General features: G+C 37.3%; 1 protein-coding gene and 1 pseudogene across 1 annotated transcript in view; both read right to left on the bottom strand.

The window, feature by feature from the left end:
- IFIH1 (interferon induced with helicase C domain 1) overlaps positions 1-20,869 on the bottom strand; it is a 55,277-nt gene extending 34,408 nt beyond the window's left edge. Inside the window, exons 1-3 of the mRNA XM_008582662.1 lie at positions 20,417-20,869; positions 10,327-10,495; positions 5,271-5,417 (exon numbers count right to left, since the gene is read on the bottom strand). Coding sequence (XP_008580884.1) covers positions 5,271-5,417; positions 10,327-10,495; positions 20,417-20,869 — 769 coding nt within the window. The remainder of the gene's footprint in view (positions 1-5,270; positions 5,418-10,326; positions 10,496-20,416) is intronic.
- LOC103597484 lies at positions 12,816-13,980 on the bottom strand (annotated as a pseudogene).
- Positions 20,870-24,662: the final 3,793 nt, after the last annotated feature.

The raw sequence follows: 24,662 nt of genomic DNA, 5'->3' as shown, positions 1-24,662 counted from the left end.
TAGAACATTATTCTGGTCCTCAAGTGCAAGGATAAATTTTGTGGCACTTATACAGAAATTAGTATAGACCAAATCTAAGATTGGACTTTGATCTATAAAAAGGCAAAACAAAACAACAACAAAAAAAGTGCTATAACAGATTGGGCCAGGGAGAAGGAGGCTGTTTTATAAAGGTCAATTTTTAAACCCCTCCTACAGAACATGATCTATGCAAAATATATCCACAATATATTCCAAAGCATAATGTCACCGGATAAACCTAAGGAGTGGAACATATGGGGGAATATGAAAAAGAAGGTATTAAAGTCTGAAAACAAGCAGGTTGGTAAGCTCATTAGCTGGGGTGGAATTTTAAAATCTTCACGTGAACGAATATATAAATCAAAATATACACATGCATTCACAGTCATGCGCATTGTGTATTCACACATGGCACGCTCTACAGTTTCATTATAATCTTCCATCCTGGATCAGTGAAATTCCTTTCGCTTTATAAGTGTAAAAGCGCCCTCTGCTGGCCAGTCTGTGGTGTGTGCGTTTTCCAGTTTCACAACAGGGAGATCTAACATAAGAATATTGAAAGAAGGTTGGGGGATTTTCTGCTCCACTTTTCATAAAAGTAAGTTTATTCCAAAATAAAATAAAGTCTACTCAGTTTTAAAGTTCATTGCATTTATTTTTATTTTGTTATAGAGCATTAATTCCCAACATAGTATATTATAAATAGGTCAATGTAAAATAACTACTCATTTGTTTTGACAAAGCAAGAGTAGCAGACAATTAAAAAATGATTGTACAACCAATTTTACTGTAAGCTCATAGAATTAAAATAACCCAGATAATTATTTATTTGCTATAATTAAAATATTTTAATGGAAGAAAATGGGTTTTATGTCCCTCTAATGTTTTCTAGGGAAGTGTGGGTTTAGAGAAACACCAAAGTTTTGCAGTATCTTCTTGTTAGTAGACGACCAGTGACTTCAGAATGCAGAACTATAACGTCCAGTATTGAATCCTATTAATAGTCTGAGAACTGTGCAAATGTTGTTTAGAAATTGTTGTGTTAATTTGGCAAAGGGTGAATTTAAACCAAAACAAAACAAAACTTTTTGGTATATATTAATTATTAACCACTTTTTAAAATGGGAAACAGTCGATTGTCAAAAATAGGGAAAGGAGGAAGGAAGAAGAAATTCTGGCCCCCAGGTGTGGAAACATGAAGAAACTACTCTCCAGAATTATCCGTTAGAGAATTATAATATATCACCCCTAGGGTGAAAGAAAGGTATGTCTAAAATTAGTTTCAGGGTAGGCCACAGACACTAACGGTAGTGTGCCTTATCCATAAAGTGTATTAAGGAAGAAAAGGTGCTAAAAAACAATATGTAAAGAATCTTTGCATTAAAGCTATAAATAACTAACATTTGTATGCACAGAGACTACTATGCACTGGAAAAATATTTTAGAAACTGGTTCAGAAATAATAATTAGAAAAGTCCTAATTTAAAATTAGAAATAATTTGAGTCACATTTTCCCCTTCTACACATAATACATTCATATTTACAGAATGTGTACAGCTTAAATAGCAAGTTTCTTTCAATGCTACTTTGGCAACTATTTGAAATCTTAATCTAATGTAACAGAATTCAAAATAAAGATCATACATTATCAATATCAAGAAAATACACAAGACAAAATTATGTTAATGCCTATTAGAGATTTGGAATACTTTAACATTTATTTTGATTGTTAATTCTGTCAGAGAATGTCTATATAGGCAAAATCCTTCGGTAAAAAAAGTCGCAACAAAAACTTCAATCAGAAGAGCTTCAATAACTTCTCTAGGCCAATGGTATTTTACAAATTATTTACATCAATAATTCCTAGCTCTAAGAACAAGAAGAAAATGAACAGACATCTATTAGCAGCAGTGTCTAAAGCGAATCCCTAAAGCATTTTTATAAATAAGTTACTCTTTGTTACTGCTCTGGGAAGGGCCAGAATGCATTGGACTAACCTGCTCACAAATCCACATGAGAAGTCCAAACATCATAAGGATCCTACAGACTAGAAGACCATTGAAAGTGTTTGTGAACTGGATGGGTCCTCAGAATACTGTATAGCTTATTATACTCTTACGTTTTCTCAGTATATACTTTAATACTCCGTACTTTTCTTTCACAGCACTGAAACTGTGAGTGAACTATATAGTCACTACCATTTGGCTGATACCTCATCAGTGGTCAGCCCCATGCAGGCTGAAGCCATTTCTGTTAGTTCCTCACCATACTCACAGGACTGAACAAGGTGCCTGCCACAAGACAGAAGTCTGATAAATATTTGTTAAATGAAAGAAGTGAAAGGAAGGGAAGAAGGGAGGAAGGAGAAAGAGAAAGGGAGGGAAAGCTGAAGAAATGGAGGCAGGAAAGGAGGGAACCCAAGAGGAAAAAAAAACAAAAACAAAAATTTTTCTGTCCCCTAGGGCCATTACTACAATCCAGATTTTTTTCACAAGATTCATCTTTAAGTTTTATATTAAAGAACAAAAAAAGAAAAAAAATTAAAAACTTTTTTTTTTTCCTTTTTGTCTTTTTTCGTGTCCGGCAACGGACCGCAACCCTCAGTGTTGCGCCCCTACCGGACCGGGACCGGCAACGGGATCGCAACCCTCGGTGCTGCGCCCGCCCCTCGCTCAGCCAGTGAGCGGGAACCGGTCTGTATGTGGGATCCGAACCCTCAGCGGGAGCGCCGCCGCGCTCCCAAGCGGCGCACTGTAGCAGTGCGCCACCGGGCCAGCCCTAAAAACTTTTTGCCTTTAATTTTGTTCTCTTTGAAACTCGGAGTAGATAAACTATAAGCTGTTGAGATACATTAGTCTGGTAACTTTTGATGGAAAAACCCTCATGTAAAAATGCAGGATCATTTCCCTGCCTCAGTTCTGTCTTTAATTCTCTCTAGTGTGGATTTAGAAAATATCCAGTAACCCAGAGACATGTCAGGTAGCCTACCAAGAAAGGTTATTAAAACATGAAAACCTCATATTTGGATAGTAGATTCTGGCATTCCTATAGAATCATGATTTCTGAAGGAAAAAGCAGCTGCTCAAATGAAAAAAAAAAATTCCTCTAGAATTCAGGCTTAAAAGCTTTGGTATGTTATACATTAAAAGCTCACTATTTAAAGTGTGATACCAGACCAGTAGTAGCAGTGTCACCTAAGAATTTATGAAAAAGGTGGAATTTCAGACCCCACTTAGGATCTATTGAATCAGAATCTGCATTTCAATAAAACTCCCTTTCCAGGTGGTTCTTTTGAACGTTAAAGCCTCAGAAGCATTATACTAAAAAAACCCCAAACACCTTAAGCAGGATAGAAAGCAAGCAAACTGTAAAAAATATTGGTACTATTTATGGCAAAGGATTGATATCCTATATATTCAGATAGTCCACGTAAACCAGCAAGATGAATATAATACCCTCATGTAAAAATGAATAGGTAATTAACAACACAAAGAGAATAAACTTGCAGAACTGTTTTTCAGTAGAAATCAGAAAATTCAAATTCAAATAACAAAATACCATTTTTAATAGCAGTCAATTGACAAAGATTGAAAATATTACTCACTCTTGTAGAAGAGAATTCAGGGAAATAGAGTTACTGTTAGAGAAACTGTAAATTAGTACAAGTTCCCACAGTGAAACTTGACATTAAGTATGAGATGTGTTAAATTTGTATAAATCATTTGACCCAGAAATTCCAATTGTGTAATATGTTTTTAAGAATTTAGCCGTGATATAAGCACAAAGAGAGCTATGCAGGTATTTTTCATGATGTAGTAATTTGGAAACATTCTAAATGTTCAATGACTGGTGAATTAATAATACTGCATCCAAATGGTAGGATTATTATTCAATAATTAAAAACCATGCAGTAGAGAAATATCTAATAAACACAGGAGAAATGCCATTATATTCACACACATGTCAAAAGACTGGAGGGACAGATACCTAAATGCTAAGTGTAATATCTATACTGTGGGAATATGGATGACTTTGTTGTGTGTTTCTATGTATTCCAAACTTCCTGCAATGCAGATATATTACTTTTCTAAGTAAGAAATAGTAAACTTTGCAGTGGTACGGTGGGGTCAGTTTATACTGGCTCACAAAAGCCAATTGTTAAATTTTCAGGTATTTTGTGAGCCAGTTGTTAAGTACAGCCATTAAAAAAAATTAAATTATATAAACTTACAATTAAATAAACTATAGTAAAACAAAGGTAACAAATACTTAAGATTCATCACTTCCTAATCATTTCACTAGATTTTGCTATAATCTTTGATCTTGAGGCTGTTTATGTCATTTCATCCGTATGGTGGAAATGTTATACAATGGCGTACTACTGCACATCTCTTCCCAACTTTGTATCCTGTGACCTTATGCTAGAGGCTTGAAATAAGCTTTAGAGAGAATATTAACACTATGAAGATTGGCAAATGCTACAAATCAGGGCTTTCTTCTTTTCGCCAGAGAGCTGCCTGTTACATTTACCTGCACACTACAGACAGACGTTAAGCAAGTATTTCTTGTGAAAACAGACATGGCCCTTTGGGGGTGAAGGGGAGAGAAGGATTCTCTTACCATGAGCAAATTAGGGAAGGGAAAATAATTAAATCAGTTAGATTTTTTTTTCCAGGGTGGTTTCAGTGTATGAAAAAGATGGACATGGTGGTATTTAGTCTTCAAACCAATTAGTGACCATATTCAAGCCAGACCTTGGTTTAGCATCTGTTCATCTTGCTGTAATTTTTACAGCCTTGGTTTGGTCTCTCTAAACCGACTGAACCTCTCTGAGACATCCCAGGTTTAAAACAGGGGAAAAGGTAATGGCCCTATTTCATTTTCAGGGTTTTGAATGAGTCAAACTGATTAATGTATTTGACAGTACTTTGAAAACCATGAAATCCAGGGCATGCTTATGATATTTACCACGTTAGAATAACCATGGATTTCTTATAAAGCAAAATTGGAAGTAAATGTGTTCATATTTATAACACATTAATACTGTATTAGTTTAAAAAAACATTTTAGCCAGAAAAATTATTTTAATTTAATCTCCTCAAAAAATATTATTTTAGTAAAAATGCTCACAAACCCCAATGACCAAATTTTCTCCCTCTGTTTAATAGATCCTGATGTCATCAGCACACCAACTGATTTTTCTGGAAGTAGTAATTAGTGAATGTGAAGTATGTACGTGTTTCAAGTACCTGAAACTATAGAAGAATCTGCAAGAGATGATTCTAATGAATTGTTCTCGATGCCCCCATTCTCTGTCCCTGGACATGGCTGATCTGTTGCCGGAAGATGTGGCTCTTCACTTTCAGCACCATCTTCCTGTGATAAATTCTCATTCCCTGTGAATGAAAGTATTAAAATGTCAATTATAGTGTAATACAAGTTTTTGTACAGTACACATAACTGTTACTGCCAGTTTGAAAATGAAATGGAGGCTCCTAATAGAGGCTACTGAATATGCCTAAATATTTTGTAATTCTGAACAGAATGTAAATAGTACTTCAGTGTAAGTTTTTACACAATATAAATAGCTGTTATTGTAATTTTGAAAACAAAATGGGGGTCCCTAATGAAGATTTGCTTTAATATATTTCAGTACTTTGACATTTTGAGAGACTTAGAATGTATTTTTTGTTATGGCACAGTACTTTCATTTTTAATATGGACACAGTGAGTAATTCTTTGTAATGATTACATTTTACCTAAAAAGACAATATAATAAGTATTATGCCAAGCAAAGAATAATGAGATGACTTCCTGTTGGACCATCACCTTTAGTAAGTCAGTCACTTATTCAGTGATACAAAGTTACATTTAAGCCTGAATTAATGAAAATGCAAATATGGTAGTTTTCTTTAGCTTGTGCTCTTGCCATTTTGTTCCTTCACTGTGTGTTCTGCACGAGATGTACATCTGCTTTAATGTCAGCCTAAATTCATGTACTCTAAATTTCTGGGGATTTTTTTTTAATTCAATGAAATATTCTGTCTCTTTCCTTTCTCCTTTCCTCCTTTCCTCCCTTCCAGATTTTCTTTGTCCAACTAACAAGTATTGAGTATTTTATTAAGGCCTACATGGATTACAAAGAAACACAAGAGTGTTTGTCCTTCTGAAGCTACAATCTGTCAGAGAAGACTGATGCCATAAAGAAAATTTTCTGAAGTATCATTTCAAATTAGCCCACCCTATAAAATATGGGAAAAATGTGTCCAACTTTGCATGGAGAATTTCCTGAAGAAAACTGTAACTTTGGACAAGAAGCCAACTTGACAACGTTTGTGGTTAGATATTAAGTATGCTTGGAATTTATAATTATAATAAGTAACTTATTTTATGCTTACTATATAAGCACTTTACATATATTAAATCATTTAATCCTCAAAATAAGTATTGTTATTATCCCCATTTTACTGAGGAGTAAACTGAGGCACAGAGAAAGCAAGTACCTGGCCAAAGTCTTATATCCAGGGTAGGAGCCAGGATTTAGTAAGCATCAGGATCCAGAGCCTTGGTTCCTAAATTATTCTGCTTGTGCTGCCATTACCAAATACCATAGACTGGGTGGCTTAAACAACAGAAATTTCTTTTCTCATAGTTCTGGATGCTGGAAGTCCAAGATCAAGGTGCCAGTAGGGTCAGTGTCTGGTGAGGGCTCTCTCCTTAAGCTGCAAATGTCCAGCTTCTCAATGTGTCCTCACGTGACATCTCTCTCTTCCTCTTCTTATAAGGCTGCGATCCTATCAGATTGGGGCCCCACCGTTATGACCTCATTTAATCTTAATCACCTCTTAAGACCCTGTCTCCAGATATAGTCACATGGAGGGTTAGGACTTCAACCTGTGAATTTTGAGGGGACACAATTCAGTCCACAGCAGCTTCTAAACATAAGAGCAGTTACAGCTAACCTTGTGCTGGTCATCCAAGCACATTAGAAAAATACTCAGATTGCTATAAGTAAGATGTGCAGTTCAGCAATCAATATTTAAATCCCTGACTCTCCTTATGGAGTTTTCTGAGAAAATTATAAGTAAGCCCCACTTATTTTTTTAATGAGTTGGTTATGGACAAGCCTGAATGCAGGTAGGGCGATGGGAGAGTATAAGAATACTGAGCCCTAGACAGGGATTGACATTTTCCATCTGACTTTTAAAGGAAGCCTAGAGACCCATTTCTACTCTGCCCACTGCCCTCATAAGAGACCACATATCTGAGTCAACATCCACCACCATCCACTTTGGTCGAAAGGGGGAGAAGCCCCGACTGTGAAAGGACCCTGCCATGCAAACAGAGAGAGAGAAAATGGTGATGGTTAATAGGTGCCACTTGGTTTTTCTTTTTCTTTTCTTTTTTTTCTCCCAGAGGCCTTTCCTCCTTTTATAAAGTGCTTAGCCTTGGCCAGTCAGTATATGTGGTTGACCTGGGAGAATTTGGATAAACTAATCCCAAAGCCATTCTTAACCAGATACACAAAGATCTAATCATAGCACAAAGTTATGGCATATAATAAGGAAAGTAAAAAGGAAGACATGTGAATATTAGACTTATATGATGAGATGTGTTATAATACAGGTTGCACATGGAATTTACTAACTACACTCTACTTAGATTGCTAATGTTAAAAAAATTATACTTTAGAAAATTACATTAAACTTCTTTTTTTTTTTTGTCTTTTGTCTTTTTCTGTGTCCGGCAACGGATCGCAACCCTCAGTGTTGCCCCCGTACCGGCCCCCGTACCGGGCCGGGGACCGGCAACGGGACTGCAACCCTCGGCGTTGCTCCCGCGCCTTGCTCAGCCAGTGAGCGGGAACCGGTCTGCATGTGGGATCCGAACCCTCGGGCGGGAGCGCCGCTGTGCTTCCCAAGCGGCGCACTATCCAGTGCGCCACCGGGCCGGCCCTACATTAAACTTCTAACAAGGCACCTAGAAAGGTAGCACTTAAAAATAACTTAGCAAGAAATATTGCCAGGCATGCTGTCTGTGTAAGGATGATCTACAAAACACTTTGCAGCAGATCTTCTAGACTCTTTCCTAAAGAATTATGCCACTGTATACAACCATAAAATGGTTGGCACACTCTAATTTGAAGGATGAGTATATCAAGGACTTTTGTGATCTGAAAGGCTGCCCTTTCTAATATTCCTTAATACTCTGAGACTGAAATTTCTGGGCAAACAAAAAAATCTAGACCGTAGCCATTTCCCTTTGAAATTCAAATCCTAGAATGTTTGTCCTAGAATGGATGGTAATGGTCCCACGAGGTCTTGAAAGGGAACACTCATCATGAGAGGAGGTGGTCTGGACTGGGGCCCAGGCTCATCTTTGAGGTGTGTAGGAGAGATCATGTTCGTAGCTTTGGCTAGAAGTCCCTTAAGATTTAGCAAACTGGCATTAGAGTTATGTTGTGGAAACAAGGCCTGGGCAATAACATGTAAGTGCAAAATAAAATGTAATCTTTCTCTCTCTCTTTCTTTTCTTTTCTTTTTTTGGTAGCTGGCTGGTACAGGGATCCAAACCTGTGACCTTGGTGTTATAAGGCTGTGTTCTAACCAAGTGAACTAACAGGCAAGCCCCCAAAATGTAATCTTGATGTTGCAAGTAAGTAGCAATACTGAGGCTCTTCCAGAGAACTAAAGCAAAACAAAGATGCTTCTGATTGAGAAGAGCTTTTTATATTTAAATTTTGTGGCATAAACAGATATGCAATGATAGTTAGAAACCATGGAACTTGCTGGTGGACAGATTATGGAATTAATGCTTCACTTTTGAAAGCTAAATTGACTACCCTTGTTTGAGTAAGTCCCCCAAATTCTTGAATAATTTCAGAGAGAAAGGAATGCTTCAAGGCTTCTTGAGCTTTTTACTTTATGGCAATTTCTAACATATACTATATGGCTTTTGTTTTGGGTAAAGAAAAAGGACCTTGCCTGGCTATTTTAATTACACGACAGTCTTCATGGTTCATTTGCACATACTTTCATTAATGCCATTTTATAATTCTTTAGAACTTCTTTACACCTCATAGTAAAAATATTTGACTCTCTATCTCTATCTCTGTGCTTTTTTCTTACTCTGTCTCCTTTGTCTCTCTCTGTCTTTCCTTTCTGTGCTAAATACCCACAGAAGCAACGACAGTAGGAACACTGGAACTTGCTGGTGGACAGACCATGAAATTACTGCCTGACTTTAAAAAGTTGTATTGACCACTGTGGTCAATAAGCTTCCCTAAATATATATATTTATATATTTCTGTATTTCTAACTACTGGACATAAATAAACCTATTTCATAAATGATATAAAAATATAACATGTTGCTTCTCTAATAATTCAGTAATTTCAGTTCATTACTTGGATTTATTTTCTTTTCTATCACCTATGACTATCTGGTTTTATTTTGTTTACTATGTTTTTCACTCCAGTAGAAAGTACAGTGTATAAGAAGAGGGACTTTGTGTGCCTCATTTAACTCCATATTCCTAGCACCTAGAACAATGCCTGGCACATCTGGCACTCATTACATGTTCATTGAATGACTGATTGATTGACTGAGTGGATAAAAGAAGTGAAGTAAGCTTGCAATGATTATACTGATTATAATTAATTTATTAACAATTAACTTTTAATTTATCTTACATATGAAATTTCTTGAAAACATAAATACATACTATGTAAAGAAAAATAAGGTGGTAGTTTAATTTAGATTTACAAATAATATACGTGAAAGGGCTATAAAATGTTATTTTTACTACTAGTATTGAATAATTTTTAAAATTCACATTAAGTAATTTTGAGATATGTTGGCAATTACAGGCCTTTTATCAAATGCTTAATAGATTACTTAAAAATTTATGACAGTGTTCAAAAGAATATATATGAGAATTTTAATAACCACTAAAATATTTTCTTCCAGTTTATTTAAGTCTATTAAAATTTAGAAAGATCTTGATACAAGTTTCAGCAATCATTTTGTTTCCAAAATAAGACAGATAGTGGAAAAAGTGGGTGGACTAGAAGTCAATTACCAATATCATAGCCCAGCTTGTTGAGTTTCGTAGTCTTTGATAAGTTAATCTCTTCCCAAACATCAGTTTCCTCATTTGCAAAGGGGATAAAATAATCAAATCCCTTCCAATTTTAAAATTTTTATTCTAAAAATCTTGGTGTTTAGCATTGTGTTTACATGCGTCACTAAACTCCCAACCTCCAGGCAATATGTGCAAAATATTTCTTAGCAAAATTAGAAATACCTGCGTTTTTTTCTGAGTAATCAACGCCTGTTAACTCTTGGGCAAGTTTATTGTTTCCTGTTTGGTGAAGAACATTTAGAAATGTAGAAAACCAGTTTTCCTTCTGCACGATCCTTTTTAGTAGCTCTCTTACACCCGATTCATTTCCATTATTTTCTGCAGCACAAATCTGTTTTAAGAGAAAAGTGGAATTAAAGAAAATTAGACATCTTCTGAATAAATTTAAACAGGAACTATCCTTTAGTAAAATTAAGCAATTAAGCATAAGTACTAATAAAGGCTAATATTCTGTTTGAATATAAGAAAACGGAATTGCTACTCCTAACCATTCTGGATTCTATGGAAAAAAATTTCTGGGCCAAGTGACCTTTTAAATATGTACCATTTTTTTTTAAAAGCCATTGAGATATTCAACTTGGACTTAGGAAATAAATGTTATACCACAGCCATTCCGAATCAGCGGTGCAAGATAAAGTGTCTTTAATCTGTATATTGTTATGTCTATTTTCACCAATTTCTTTTTGTATAACTAGGGCTTACTTTTTCCTTTCAACCCATTTATGGAGTCTATAAATGGCAAATCAAACATTTCTTATCTGATTCCTCTTTCTTCACTATTACCAATATGAAGTAATTACTACCACAGATTTATATTCTTGCTTATTTAATATTTGCACTATTTTTTATTGCTATAATAATCTTTATCAAACTTGTGTTTATTTAATATTATGAGGAATTTATTTCTATTATCTATTCCTTTTTTGAAATATGGGACAGAATTATTTCTTTACCCTTTTAGTTTAATCATGGAGATCTTTTTTAATGTGGGATCATTTGTGTAATCTTTGTGTAATCATTATCACAGTACATCTTCCCAGGACTTAATATAGCAATAAGCATTTGGAGAAAGGACTAACACAAGCCATGTTTAGACCATTAAGAAATTAGACAGGACATCATTAGCTTTCTGTAACATCAGGAAGCCACTTCAACTCTCTGAGCCTAATTTTTATATGTGGAAAACGAAGCAACTGAAAAGAAATTTCAGTGTTCCTCCATTGTAGTTCCACATTAGAATCACCAGTGGAGCTTTAAAAAATACTAACATCTAGGATCTACCACCAAAGACTCTGATTTATTTTGTCTATGTTGGGAACCCAGAAAGTTTTCTAGAAAAAAATTTTTTTAAGCATCTCACATGTAGAGGGTTAAAAATCATGATTCTCATTTGATTTTTAGAATGGGGTTTTTAGATAATGCATGCATATGACAAAAGTCCTTGGTTAAGGGACAAAAGTCTACAGCCAGCAGGTAACAGCCCTTCTAATCAATTCTAATCAAATAAATGTTGATTCTCAGTTGATTTTTAGTATAGGGTTTTTAGGTAATGCATGTATGGGACAAAAGTCCTCAATTAAGGGACAAAAGGCCACAGTCAGTGGGCAATAGCCCATCTAATCAATTCTAGTCACTGTTTAGAGATGGGATTGTGTACTTTGATTATTTAACATACTGACTGTTGTTAAAAGATGTTGAAAGAATATTTGTAGGGAAGAATGTGGAAAATTGTTTGCTATGGGCAAGCTGTTTGTTGATGGAAACTTTAGAGACAATTATACATAGATTTAATCATAAGAATGTAACATTTGCTTAAATCATTTAAGGAGAGGTTATATTTAAGATTAGATAATGATCACAATTTGATCAACTTAACTTTGCACAAACTGTACTTTGGAACGTTAGGCTGTATTGTTAATTTAAATGATGTTACTAGTTTCTATTGTTTTAGCTATACTTAGCTGTAGATAACTTTTGTCACATTGCCCATGTCATTGTGTCCTTTTGAAATAATTGAATCAACTAATTTTTCTTGTGAAACTTCTTTGTCTTTACAATAAAAACAGAAGCTAACTTTGAATTGGGGCTGTACCCGGTTTCTCCTTCTAACAGAGGAGTTGCTGAGGTGCAGTCCCTTTGGGCTTGTCATTGCATTCATGTTGCTTTGAGTAATCCTTTTTTTGCATCTCCGTTACACAGCAAGAAGTGTAACACTCATGTGATTCTAATCAGCATCTTAGATGAGAAATACTGATTTAAATATTCTCAAAGGTCCTTCTTTAACATTTGCCAATCTTCTACATGTACCATTTGGATATTTTAGTCCAGATCAGTTCTTTCCTATAGAATTTATGTATTTTCTGGTACTATAAATATATTCCATAACTTTTTTTCCACATTTAATAGTTTTATTTAATTTTCTAGCAGACAATTCATGTACCTCCCCCACCATTTCCTTTAAGTCAGTGGGACAATTTTTCACAGTAAAACTACTTAAAGAGAAGTTTTGGTCAAGAATGGAATCAAATAGAAAAAAATCAAATCAAACCAAACCAAAACAACAACAACAAATCACTGCTGCTTTTAATAAGCCAACACTTTCACCAGTTATATTCAAATAAAACCACACAATATTGGTGCAATATGTGTTTTCAGTATTTCCCTGGGGGCTGGCTTTCCTCACCATCATGCCAATGGCAGAGCAGCAGTAAGCTACAGTTTTCCCGCTCATCACAGAGGCTCACTCAGCTTCACATTATCTGGTGGCCCTGGATAGAAGACGCTAAGGTCTTGAAATCCCAAATTGTCATGGCTCCATCGATGCCAGTAGTGCAAAATTTGAGACAATTTTGCTTGTCTGCCTCATAAATAGATGCTTGCATGACACTATCCTGGTGCAGCATCTCCAAGCTGTACTGCGGCCATCAGTTGTGGGCCTCTGGTCCGTGTTGCAGAAGCATTCCATGCAGGCATGTTATGCTGAATGCTCTGTTTTGGAATGTATAGTTTGCAGACAAAGGTCAAGGCAGAAAACTGTCATCGTAGTTAAAGAGCATTGGGCAGCAGTCATGGTTGGCAGTTACAACGCTATTCTCCGAGACAAACGTTACACTAAGGAGTGGCAGGAACTCTGTTTTCAGAGTTGAGACCTGTACACTTTTTGAGGCATCAGCAATGGACACAGTGCTGTTAAGACTGACTCAGGCCAGGCAGCTCCCAATAGTGGAGAAGCTGACCCCATGAACCCAGCCTCAAGTGCTACTGCCATCAAACTCTGATGTCAGCTGACCAAAAGGCATCTTGCTGCCCCAGGGTGTACTGGCTGGCTTTTCTCATCCTCTTCTTTAACATAGGCAGAAAACACTCTGCGTTTGAAGTCACATGATCCTTCTGCCAGCAAAACATCGTTGGGATGCCAATCGAAGCTGAGGACCATGGAGCCAATCAGCTTTTTAATGTGCTCGCTTACCCACCAGTCATTTTCAGACTTGAAGTAACAAACAGAAATGAGTGCTGATCCAGTTCCCACATCAAATTTATTCCTACAGGGGACCACTTCACAAAAGGGTGTGCAATTAATTCTCAGGATCACCAGGGTTGGCTTACAGACACCATTTTTCTGGTTCCAGACATAGGTATTCGATCTGCTCCGCAAGCGACCATGCGGTTGTTCTTGTGAGCCAGTCAATACCTGTGATGTGTCTGCTGTGCTCCTTGAGTTCATGAGCTTTCACTGGCTCCTGTTCTTCTTATAGATGTGGACTTTGTGATTATTGGGGCTAAGGACAATCTGGGTATGATCCCTGTTCCAGGCATGATAGGTAATTGACTCTAGTACAAACTGATGCAGGGACATTATTTTTAGCATTTTCAAAAGGGAGGAAGCTGGTGTGGAAACAGTCCTGATGGGCTCGGAGCAGAGAATTTGTGGACTCTGGTCAGTAGAGGAGAACAGGCTGTGGCGAGTGCAGGTGGAGAACCGAGGCCCAGAGGGAGTAGCTCTCCATAACCTTTTAATGTCAGGAATGTGTTAGGATTTTTGGAACAACGTCTGGTACAAATTGAGAGTTAGCTATTATTATGGATGACTGGGAAAAGCGTCTACCTTTATAAACATTTCACCAGCAGACACTAATTAATACAGAATGGTGTACAGTATGATATTTAGCTAAAGGATATTTCATTCTTATTGGCTAATAGTTATTAATGCTGTTCTAAGGGCTTTGTATATATTAACCAGCAGCCTGAAGTGGGTACCAATATTAACCCATTTTACAAATCAGAAATCCAAGGTACAGAGATGTTTAGTTACCTCTCTAAGGTCACAAAGCTAGGAAGTGGCAGAGGAAGAATTTGATACGAGGCAATTGGCTTTAGAGGCTGAATTCTGCCTTCCTGAATTGTAAATATAGCTAATAATTTTCTCCAATTTTAACTTCATTTTCTGGCAAGAAGTGGTTCAGATGACTATTTAAACAATAAATTTTAGGTGATTTCAGTCCATCTATACTACAGAAATTTTGAAGCAGATTCTTACTCATTTCCTACTTTTTCTCTAAATTCATTAATCTCCTAATGGAAATTCATTGTCTTCTCTGGTGTTTGTAACATCTTTATAATTACATTATAATTTAAAAAGTAATCTCTATAGATATACATAAGACCGGTTTCAGTGCCTTCTTTTAACTCAACTAACCATTCTCATTTTTATTATCCCATCCTTTAATTAGCTTTAAATATGTCTGACATAAGTAATCAGAGAGCATTTCTCTAAAAAGAATGAGACACTTTAATGAGTACTTTTGTTAAAAATCTAAGCATATTCTGTCCACTAAATTTACTTCCATTATTAATCTATTAAGTTTATTTTATTACGGAATCACATTTGTCAAGCTTTCTTGCCCTTATTGAGTCCAGGCATTTGGGGATCATGATGCCATTATTTCCTACAAGTATTTTTTTTATTTGAATGTGAAACTGCATATATTCTATGGTTTAAATATGACCCCCAAAGTTCATGTGTTGGAAATTTGATCCACAATGCAGCAGTGTTGAGAGGTCAAATATTAAGCAGTGATTAGGGATTATGCCTTTTTTTTTTTTTTTTTGTCTTTTGCCTTTTTCCGTGTCCGGCAACGGATCGCAACCCTCAGTGTTGCCCCCGCACCGGACCGGGGACCGGCAACGGGACCGCAACCCTCGGCGTTGCTCCCGCGCCTCGCTCAGCCAGTGAGCGGGAACCGGTCTGCATGTGGGATCCGAACCCTCCGGCGGGAGCGCCGCCGCGCTTCCCAAGCGGCGCACTATCCAGCGCGCCACCGGGCCGGCCCGGGATTATGCCTTTTTTGTGGAAGTGGATTAGTTATTTTTAGAGTCGGTTCCTGATAAAAGGATGAGTTTAGTTCAATTTCTTCTGTCTTTCTCCCAAACTCCCTTGCTCTTCTGCCTTTTTGCCATGTAATAATGCTGCAAGAAGGTTCTCATCAGATGCCAGAACAATGAGCCAAGTAAATGTTTTTTTATTTGTAAATTACCCAGTCTGTGGTATTCTGTTATAGCAGCAGAAAACAGACTAAGACAATATAATATTTGTGCAATTTTAGCAGCTTCATCAAGTTTATGAATTTTTAATAAATATTCCCAGTTCTGGTTCTGGAAAGTACATCAGTTCCCTTTGAAGCAATTACATAATTTTTTTTTTTTTTTTACTTAATCTGTTCTCCTAAAATATTGTAAAGATATTAGATTCAAATAGATAAATGCAATTATTATCATTCTTGAGAGATATTTAGACAAGACTGCAATGAGACATAAACTGATTTCTATCCATGACCATACTCCACTCAAAGTTTTCCGTATGAAGTCAAAAATGTCTATGGATACATTGTTAACTTAATTTAGGGAATATAAAATAAACATGAATTTGTGGATAATACAACTCAATGCTTTCATATTCTAAATTCTTTAACATGTTTTTCCTTTCCAACAGAAATCAGTGGAAAAACCAATGATATTTCCATAAAGCACTGCCCTGCCAACACAATTGTACTCTTTGATAAAAATGATTTCTCCCCCTCATAATAATCTTAGGTTGCTGTTTAAATAAAATGGTGATTTTTGAATCCAGCAAAATTTATCTATCACATAACAATTAATCAGGAAGCAAAACTCATATGTTAAAAAACAGAATTTTTAAGAACTAGTTCCCCACAAAAAGTTAATGTCTTAACCAAATGAATATTTATTGTCAAACTGACACAGCTAATTTCTTATTTATACTTTTTTTGTTGCTAACAAAATTCTTATCCTTCCTAATTTGCTTGACAATACAATGAGCTGGGGGAGACTTACTTGAATACTCAACTTCATGTTGGGAGAACTGGACTCAGTTTCTAGCTAGTCATGATATCTGATTCTCCTGTGCCAACTAAAGGTGTATGGGGTCTCCAGGACTACAGGTGTTTAATGCTTTGAACAGGCCAAAGATGAAACATGCCCTTCTCTTCAGCTATTTAGATTGCTATTAAGATAACATGTAAATGTTTATATGTTCACTTCTGTTCCAAAGTTCATGGCAGTCTAAGTCAATGGATGTGCCAAGGTGTCATTAAGCATCCTAAAGGAGAAGCAGCTCAGTACAGGGATATTCCCTGTGAGAGATCATTATATTATAATGATCTATATAATGACTCCTGGATTCGTTGTTGAGTCTCCTGTATTTAGAATAGTGCCTTGTATACAGTGAACATTGTTTATTTGTTGGAAGAATGAAAACTGATTAACACTACACCATAAGCTCCACAACAGCACTGAGAGTGTCTTAGTCCATTTTGTGTTGTTATAACAGAATACCACAGACTGGGTAATTTGTAAATAAAATAAATTTATTTCCTACAGTTCTGGAGGCTGGGAAGTCCCAAGTTGAGGAGCCCACTTCTGGTGAGGGCCTTCTTGCTGCATCATCCCATGGCAGAACACAGAAGGGCAAGAGAGCATGTGTGAGAAAAAGACAGCAAGATAGGGCCAAGTTCACTTTTATAACAAACCCATTCTCTAGGTAACAAACCCACTCCTGCAATAACAGCATTAATCCATTCTGAGAGCAGAGCCCTCATGTTTAAATCACTTCTTAAAGGCCTCACTTCTCAACACTGTTGCATTGGGGATTAAGTTTCCAACACATGATCTTTGGAGATCACATTCAAAACATAGCAGACATTGTCTTTTTTTCTCTTATTTTTTCACCACTAGCATGGTGTCTGGCACAAAAATGCCACTCAATAAATTCAAACTGAATGAATTAATAAATAAATTAAGTAAGTAAGTTCTTTGGGTACTTGCTGAACACAAAACTAAGTCCAAGATCATTTTCAGAAGGCCTGCTATATGGAAGGGAGGGGGCAGGGGTGGAGGGATGGGGGTAGGAATCCTAAACTAACAGACCATGTAGAAAATGTCTACCAGAAAACAGGAAAAGGATTAAAATTAAAGAGCATTTTTGGACATCTTGATTACTTGGTTAAATGCTATTTTAAGCTGTCATAAAGCAAATTTGGAGATCTTCTGTCTATCATCTATTCATTCCTGAATGATTGGCAAGGCAATTTAACACATCATGTGTTTTCAACTCTGATTCATACAACTTTTTGGAAATAAATTCAATCAATGAATCAGTCAAGTTATCAATCAAATAATCAATACTTATTAAACACCAACCCTATACCTAGTCCTAGCTAGGTTGTGGGAGCTTAAAGATAAAAGATATAGTTTCTCCTTCAAGTCACAGGGACTTTAAGAAGCAGATCTCAATTTTGACATGAGAGATTTGTCTATATCCCTGAAACTTTAAATTTATAAGGAAATGTAACCAGACAAATGATAATAAAAGTCAACATCACCATCATATCAAAACAGTTCTTTATTATTTATAAAGCTTTTTTATAAACACTATTTCTCATTTGATGTTGACTAAAGTACTCTGAGAAGAGAAATTATTATGATATTCATTTTCATGGGTAAATTTAGGATATGGGAACTTAAATAACTTGGTCCAAAGTAACGCATATAGTAAGAAGCAAGAATAGACCTCAAATACATGTCTTTCCTTTCTAAATTACCATGATTTCCCCATCACACTCTGCTGCAATAAGATAAACTTTCATCAATAACCCCCACATCAATATGGATTCTTCTAGATGTAAAGCTTTCTTTCCATCATCTGACATAGCTTGTTTTTGGAAATAATACAAGTACATGCAAAAAAATAATGCATATAAAAATTATTCCAGACTCTCAAGAGACAATATTGCTCTTTAGAGAGCCTCAAATATATAGTTCCTCAGTCTTTCAGGACCACCTTTGAAATGTGCATCTGAATCTGAGGAAGAGTTTAGGTTGCTTTGGCCTTAATTGCTATAGTATGTGAAAGTCCCCTTTACTCTATCTCTTCTTTGTGTCAAATCCCTTGCAGTACTGCTAGCTGCCTCCAAGCTTGCCAGAATCAAGAACTTGGAAAAAATCTAGCTGGCAGAAATTCAATCCAGGCAAGACAAAAGTGATGCTGATAGGCAGAAGTATTTAGAGTAAATAAGGAGAAGTGCTGTTTCGCTGGCAATCGGGGACATCGTACCCACCAAACATAAACAGCTTTGTGGTGTTACTGGACTCTGTTGCTTCTGGACTTCCTAACAGCTACTGTGGCTGGAAATGCCATCTTCCATCTCCAGCTGGCTTGAAGGCTGCATACTTTCTTCCAAATTAAGATTCTGCCACAGTGATGTACACATTTGTCATATCCAGCTGGACTACTATAATGCGTTCTAGCTGGTTCTCAATACACAAAATAACATAAACGTTACAGACAACAGTGTAAAGTAATTTACTTGTTGGGAAAACTGGCCATCAAAATTAAATGCATGCTTGGGTCTCTGGACAGACTCTACAGGTGTCAAGTCTACAAAAGACCATTAACTTTAGTCACCAAAGACCTAGTCACGTCATAGTCTATAGTCAATCAATCCAATGCCCAGAGTTTTGTAATGAAGATATAAACAATTGACAAATCAAAAAAAAAGGAAAGAAAAGGTCAAAATCAAATAGCATGGTATAGGCAAAGACTTTGACTTCTATTCATGGGTTTACGTGCCTAGATGCCTTTCAAAACAAGGTTTTTGACTTACAACCCTGAATAAGTCAGATTCGAATAGGTCAGCATTTATATACTGCACTGTATGTCTTCACTCATTGAAAAACAGTGAATATTACATTGTGTAAAGTACCCTGTAGAATTCACTCTGTTGAGATGTCACCTTAAAAAAATCTACTATTTCTTCACTAATATGAAAAACTGCAAGTAGCAATATATTTGTTCAATGAATTATCTCTAAACTTTGACTCCTAGAGAATGTTAAACCTATGATTAATGAACAAAAAAAGTATATGTGTGTGTGCGCATGTGGGTGTATGTGGGTTATATTTAATTTCCCCATTTGAACCAAGACTAAATGGCATAATGTATAATATAGGGCATATATTGGAAAAAGTTTTCTCTAAAGAGCCAAATAATAAATATTTTAGTCTTTTCAGGCCATGTGGTCTCTGTCCCAACTGCTACTGGAGGAAAAAAGCAGCCATAGACAATACGAAAACAAATGAGCATGACTGTGTTTTAATAAAACTTTCTTCATGAATATTGAAAACTGAAAATCTGAAGGCCATTCTTAGCTTGTGGGCCTGAAAAAACCAATAGCAGGATGGGTCTAGCCTGTGGGCTAGGCAGTTTGCTGACCCCTGTTCTACGGAACAACATTAAATAAGATATAAAATTCAACACCATCAGCCTAAATTCTTAGCTCTGCCACTGCTCTTCCTCGGAGAACTTGAGCAATTATTTAGCTCGCCTAAAATGGAGTTAATAACACTAGAACCCTCCGTGGGTTATTTCGAACTTGAACTGTGATAATATGTTTTTCATATGATACTAATTGCACATAGTAAGTGTTCAATAAACATTACCTATATACTAGTATTCTAAAGTTAACTCCTCTTTAGTTTATTTCAATGACAATATTAGAAAATAGCCCTTTTGTGTTTAATTTTTCAAAATTATGTTTTTAAGTGCCTACACATTCTCTTCTCAAAGGAGGGAACCAGATTGCCCAAAGATGTCAAAGAACATTTGGAAAGGGGCAAATGTACAAGCAACCCCGCAAAATCTGCCTAAAAGCCCAGCTCCATCTGAACTGACACCTACCCGATTTCTGTCTTCAACTGTCAACAGTTCCTCCTCCACGCACTTATCCAAGACATCTCTAACCAGAAGCGAGTCTACCAGAGTGGGCTGAAGGAGGTTCAGTAGTTGGAGACATTCATCATGTGCGTTCTCAAATGACGGAGAGGGCAAGTCAGTGAGCTCCGGGTTCATGTAGCGGGCGGCTAGAGTGCTGCCCCCTCTCTGCAGGGCCTCCACAAATTCTCGAGCCCAGCCGGGGGGCCAGACCCCCTTCTCCAAGGTGCTCAGAAGCTGTTCCACTGCGTGCATGTTCCCGGCCGTGACAGCCGTCCTCTGAATCTGCTCCTTGTCCTCTGCAGTCAGGAAGCTCAGGTAGTCCAGTACAGGCTCCACCTGGATGTACATTTTCACTCTGGCCCTGAAGCACGAGATGAGGTAGCGGAAACTCTTGTCTGCGGAATACCCATTCGACATGTTTGCTTCTCAGGGGAGGGAGAGGATTCTCCCCAGTAGAAGGTGGCTGTTCTCTGCTCTTCTGGTGAGCTGTGTGTGCCGCCGCAGCCCGCTGCCTCGGAGAAGCGGGGTCTGCAGCGCTGTGCCTGACACTGACAATGAAGAGGCTGGACGCAGGGACCCCCGGTGGGCGCGGGAGGCGCAGGCGCACCTGGGCAGGTGGGCGGGCGGCGCGGGGCCTGGGGACGCGCACGGCAGGTGCGGGCTGGCTGCGCAGCCCCTCGGACTCTGCGGTGCGCTCCTCCCGGGCCGGGGCCTGGCGACGCAGCCGCACTTCTGGCGCGAGCCTTCCTCCTCCAGGCGGTTCTTGTAGTTTGCCTGACTGGTTTCTGTTTCGATTTTCTCCTCAGGACGTCCCAAACTTAACCGCTTGGCGGGGAGTGAGTTTCTTCGGGGAGGAGCTGCTGGCAAGGCGGCCTTTGGTCAAAGACACTATGGAAGATAGAAAAGGAAAGCAGATTCTCTCCCTCTGCTCTAGCAGTGCTCCTCCTGCCAGTGTTTTGTCTTCCCGGCGGGGTTTTCCCTCAACAATCAGATGTCTTGTCAGCTAAAATGTGGAGGGCATGAAAGCATGTGGTTCGGGACTTTCCACCCGAAAAGTAAACAGAAACTCTCGCAGAGCCTGTTGTGAACAGGAAGGAGTTCCTCTCGGCTGGTGGATGCAGGTAGGTCTGGCCCAGACACAGTCGTGACACCGCAAGGAAAAAGTGAAGAGATGAAGTTAAGAAGACATCTTCCCAGAAAGGTGGTACCCCAGAACCCCAGGAGGAAGTCCCTCTGTGCCCTTCCTAAAATAGACCTGACCTCCTGTGGGTTCCCCAAACTAACCGGTTCCCCCGCGGGAGTTTGAGAATGGATATGAAAAAGTGAGTCACGACAAACAGCTCACTTTATTGCCTCATGCCTAGATTGCCAGTATGTATACAGCTTTGACCAAGGCTTGGTGACAGATGCAGAGGGACTTTAACCACCAACTCAGCTTAGAAGGAAGCCAAGACTGAAGGTTTCTTAGTTCCCAGCATGTAAGTTCCCCATATTCTTTAATATACGACTTTCCTTTAATAAAACAAAACAAAACAAAAAAATCCCCAACAACTTATTTTTGATATAGCTGCCATTCTTTTCTTGGATTCAATACAGCAAGTTTTGGCTGAAGCAGCTAGGAACTTAATTAGCAACTAATGTACCAACTTGTAGTAAACATCAACATTTGTCTATGTCATGAAAGAAAAAAAATAAAACACCCACACTGAAAAATGGCAGCTTCATTTTAGTACAGAAGCCACAAAAATGTGAGTCCTGGAGGGGGCTGATCACTAAGGAGTATTTCTGCAGCTGTGGGTAAGGGTGGGTCACAGTATAGATGCATCATAATTAGAACCTCATGGTCCAGAATTGTGTGAAGGATAGATGGGTCATGTAGGCTATCAAAAAGATATATTTAGGAAAACAATCTGTTAGCAAAGCACGTTCAGTGAAGTCTTATTAGGCCGGGGAAGCCTGCTAGTGGTTTGGACTGCATAAGAGAAGTAGTCTTTGTGAATATTTACTGGGGGCATACAAAATATCCAACACTTTAAAGCATGTTGTCTTATTTCCTTCTCTAATTATGTTATGTAGTTAAGCTTTTTTCTCCCCTAAAGGATTTTAAGCTGTTTTAAAAAGGGACATATTCACATGGTAACCAATACAATACTCTACAACTCTTTTGAATTGCTAAATCACAAAGAGTTAAACTAAGATTTTTAAAAAAATAATGATGCATTGTCAACTACAAAGTATTTTCATTATTCATGCACTAGATTACATAAATTGTATTTAAAAATCTTATTTAATTCATCTGATTTTTTATTTTTTAGTTTTTGTTGTATTTTATGATATATTATTATAGTTGTACATGTAAAGATTTCTAAATAAATACCTACACAGTTATTTGGGTCCATGTTCAAATGTTTTTAATGATAGCAATCAAAAAAATCTGATTTTTAGTATTAAGGCAATGCCACAGGAGCTCAAGGCATTTTGTTTGAATAGAAAAATAAAAGGATGACCCCCCCAAACCTAGAACACTAGTTTTCCAGTTGCTTTACATACCTGAATATACACAATGCGCTTGAAGAGTACCATCCGGTAGGAAGTGCCACAGCAACCCGTTCAGTTCTTTGGGGGGTGGCAAACTAATTCAACTGACAACCTAGAAAGTTGTTCTCAAGCCTATCTGCAGATTAGACTCACATGCAAAGATGCATAAAATTATCCACTACATCAGAATCTTCATGACTGGAACTTTAGTGTCAGTTATTTATCCTTTCAGTTCTACTTGTGATTCCACTCTCCAGCCAGAGGTGAGAACTAGAGATTAGGGTCTCTGCTAGCCTAGGGCCAACTGTGGATAATGTTGATTCTCATTTTTGGTGGTAGTTACATTCTATAAGGTTGTCATGAGCACTAAATTAGTGAATACTGAGCTATTGCTCTTAAGGGAGATATAGGGTTAGGTTCCTTCAAACCTCTGGTCACATTTTTATCAACTGATCTATACATAACCTTGTTTTTTGTATATTTCTGTTTAAAGACATTTTATTTAATATATATTGCTGATTCAATAACACTGAATTCACGATCAACAGCACCATAACTCATGCCTGAACAAAGCTTATCTAATACACTTATTTGCTGTGTAAGGCACATCACAGTCTTCCAGTGCTTTAGGGACATCAGACAACACTTCAGCACTATGCCTCAGAGCCATTTTCATCCACGCAGTGGACTCACCAACAGAAAGCAAAAAAATATGATACTAAATATACTACAAAAAGGACACTTGTTTATAAACAAGTATGAGACCTGAAACGAGAAGGCAAGAGCATTGCCTCGTTTGACCTCAGCTGGGAATGTGTGCATCAGGTGATTCAAATGTTTTGCTGCTCCGTACATGTCTGCAAATGACTGTGAAAGTGCTACAGGTATTGATTTTGAGGTTATAACAAATTTTAGTAAGTATGGAATCCATGAGTAATGAATATCAACTGTCCTATAGTCTGAATGTTTGTGTCCCCTCCAAAATTCTTATTGAAACCTAATCTCTAATACAACAGCGTTAAGAGGTGGAGCCTTTGGTGGGTAATTAGGGCCCTTATGAAAGGGTTTGAGGGAGTGAGTTCAGCCCGTTTTGCCCATCCATCCCTTCCACCACGTGAGGACACAGCATGCAAGGCACCATCTTGTTAGCAGAGATCAGAGCTATCACCAGACACTGAACTAGCCAGCGCCTTGATCTTGGACTTCCCATCTTTGAGAACTGTAAGGAAATAAATTTCTGTTGTTTATAAATAACCCAGTCTTGGGTATTTTGTTATAGCAGCACTAACAGACTAAAACAAACTCTGTATATAGTTTCTGGGCCTAACCAGGAGAATTTGGAAAACTAGATTGTGCTTTGTAGTTATTCAGAAATATCCTCAATCACTCATAATAATTCAATTTGGCTTAAACAATGATATAAATGGACACATATTTTCAGCAGTTTATTAAGGGACACAATGTAGATTTGAACATTTATCTGCCAAATCCATTGACCAAGGCATTGTCACATATTTGCTTAGAAAAAATAAAACCTTTTATTTATTATGTAAAATGCATAACTTCATGGCAGTAGCAACCTGGATACTTCAGAGAATAGATTTCTAGGTAATATTTGGAAAAAAATATTGAATATTTGAAAAAAATATGAATTCAACTGAAAAGGCCACTT

Source organism: Galeopterus variegatus, unplaced genomic scaffold, assembly GCF_000696425.1.
Source record: "Galeopterus variegatus unplaced genomic scaffold, G_variegatus-3.0.2 Scaffold1, whole genome shotgun sequence".
Lineage (NCBI taxonomy): Eukaryota > Metazoa > Chordata > Mammalia > Dermoptera > Cynocephalidae > Galeopterus > Galeopterus variegatus.
The sequence above is the reverse complement of the archived record's forward strand: the minus strand, read 5'-3'. Positions and strand labels throughout refer to the sequence as shown.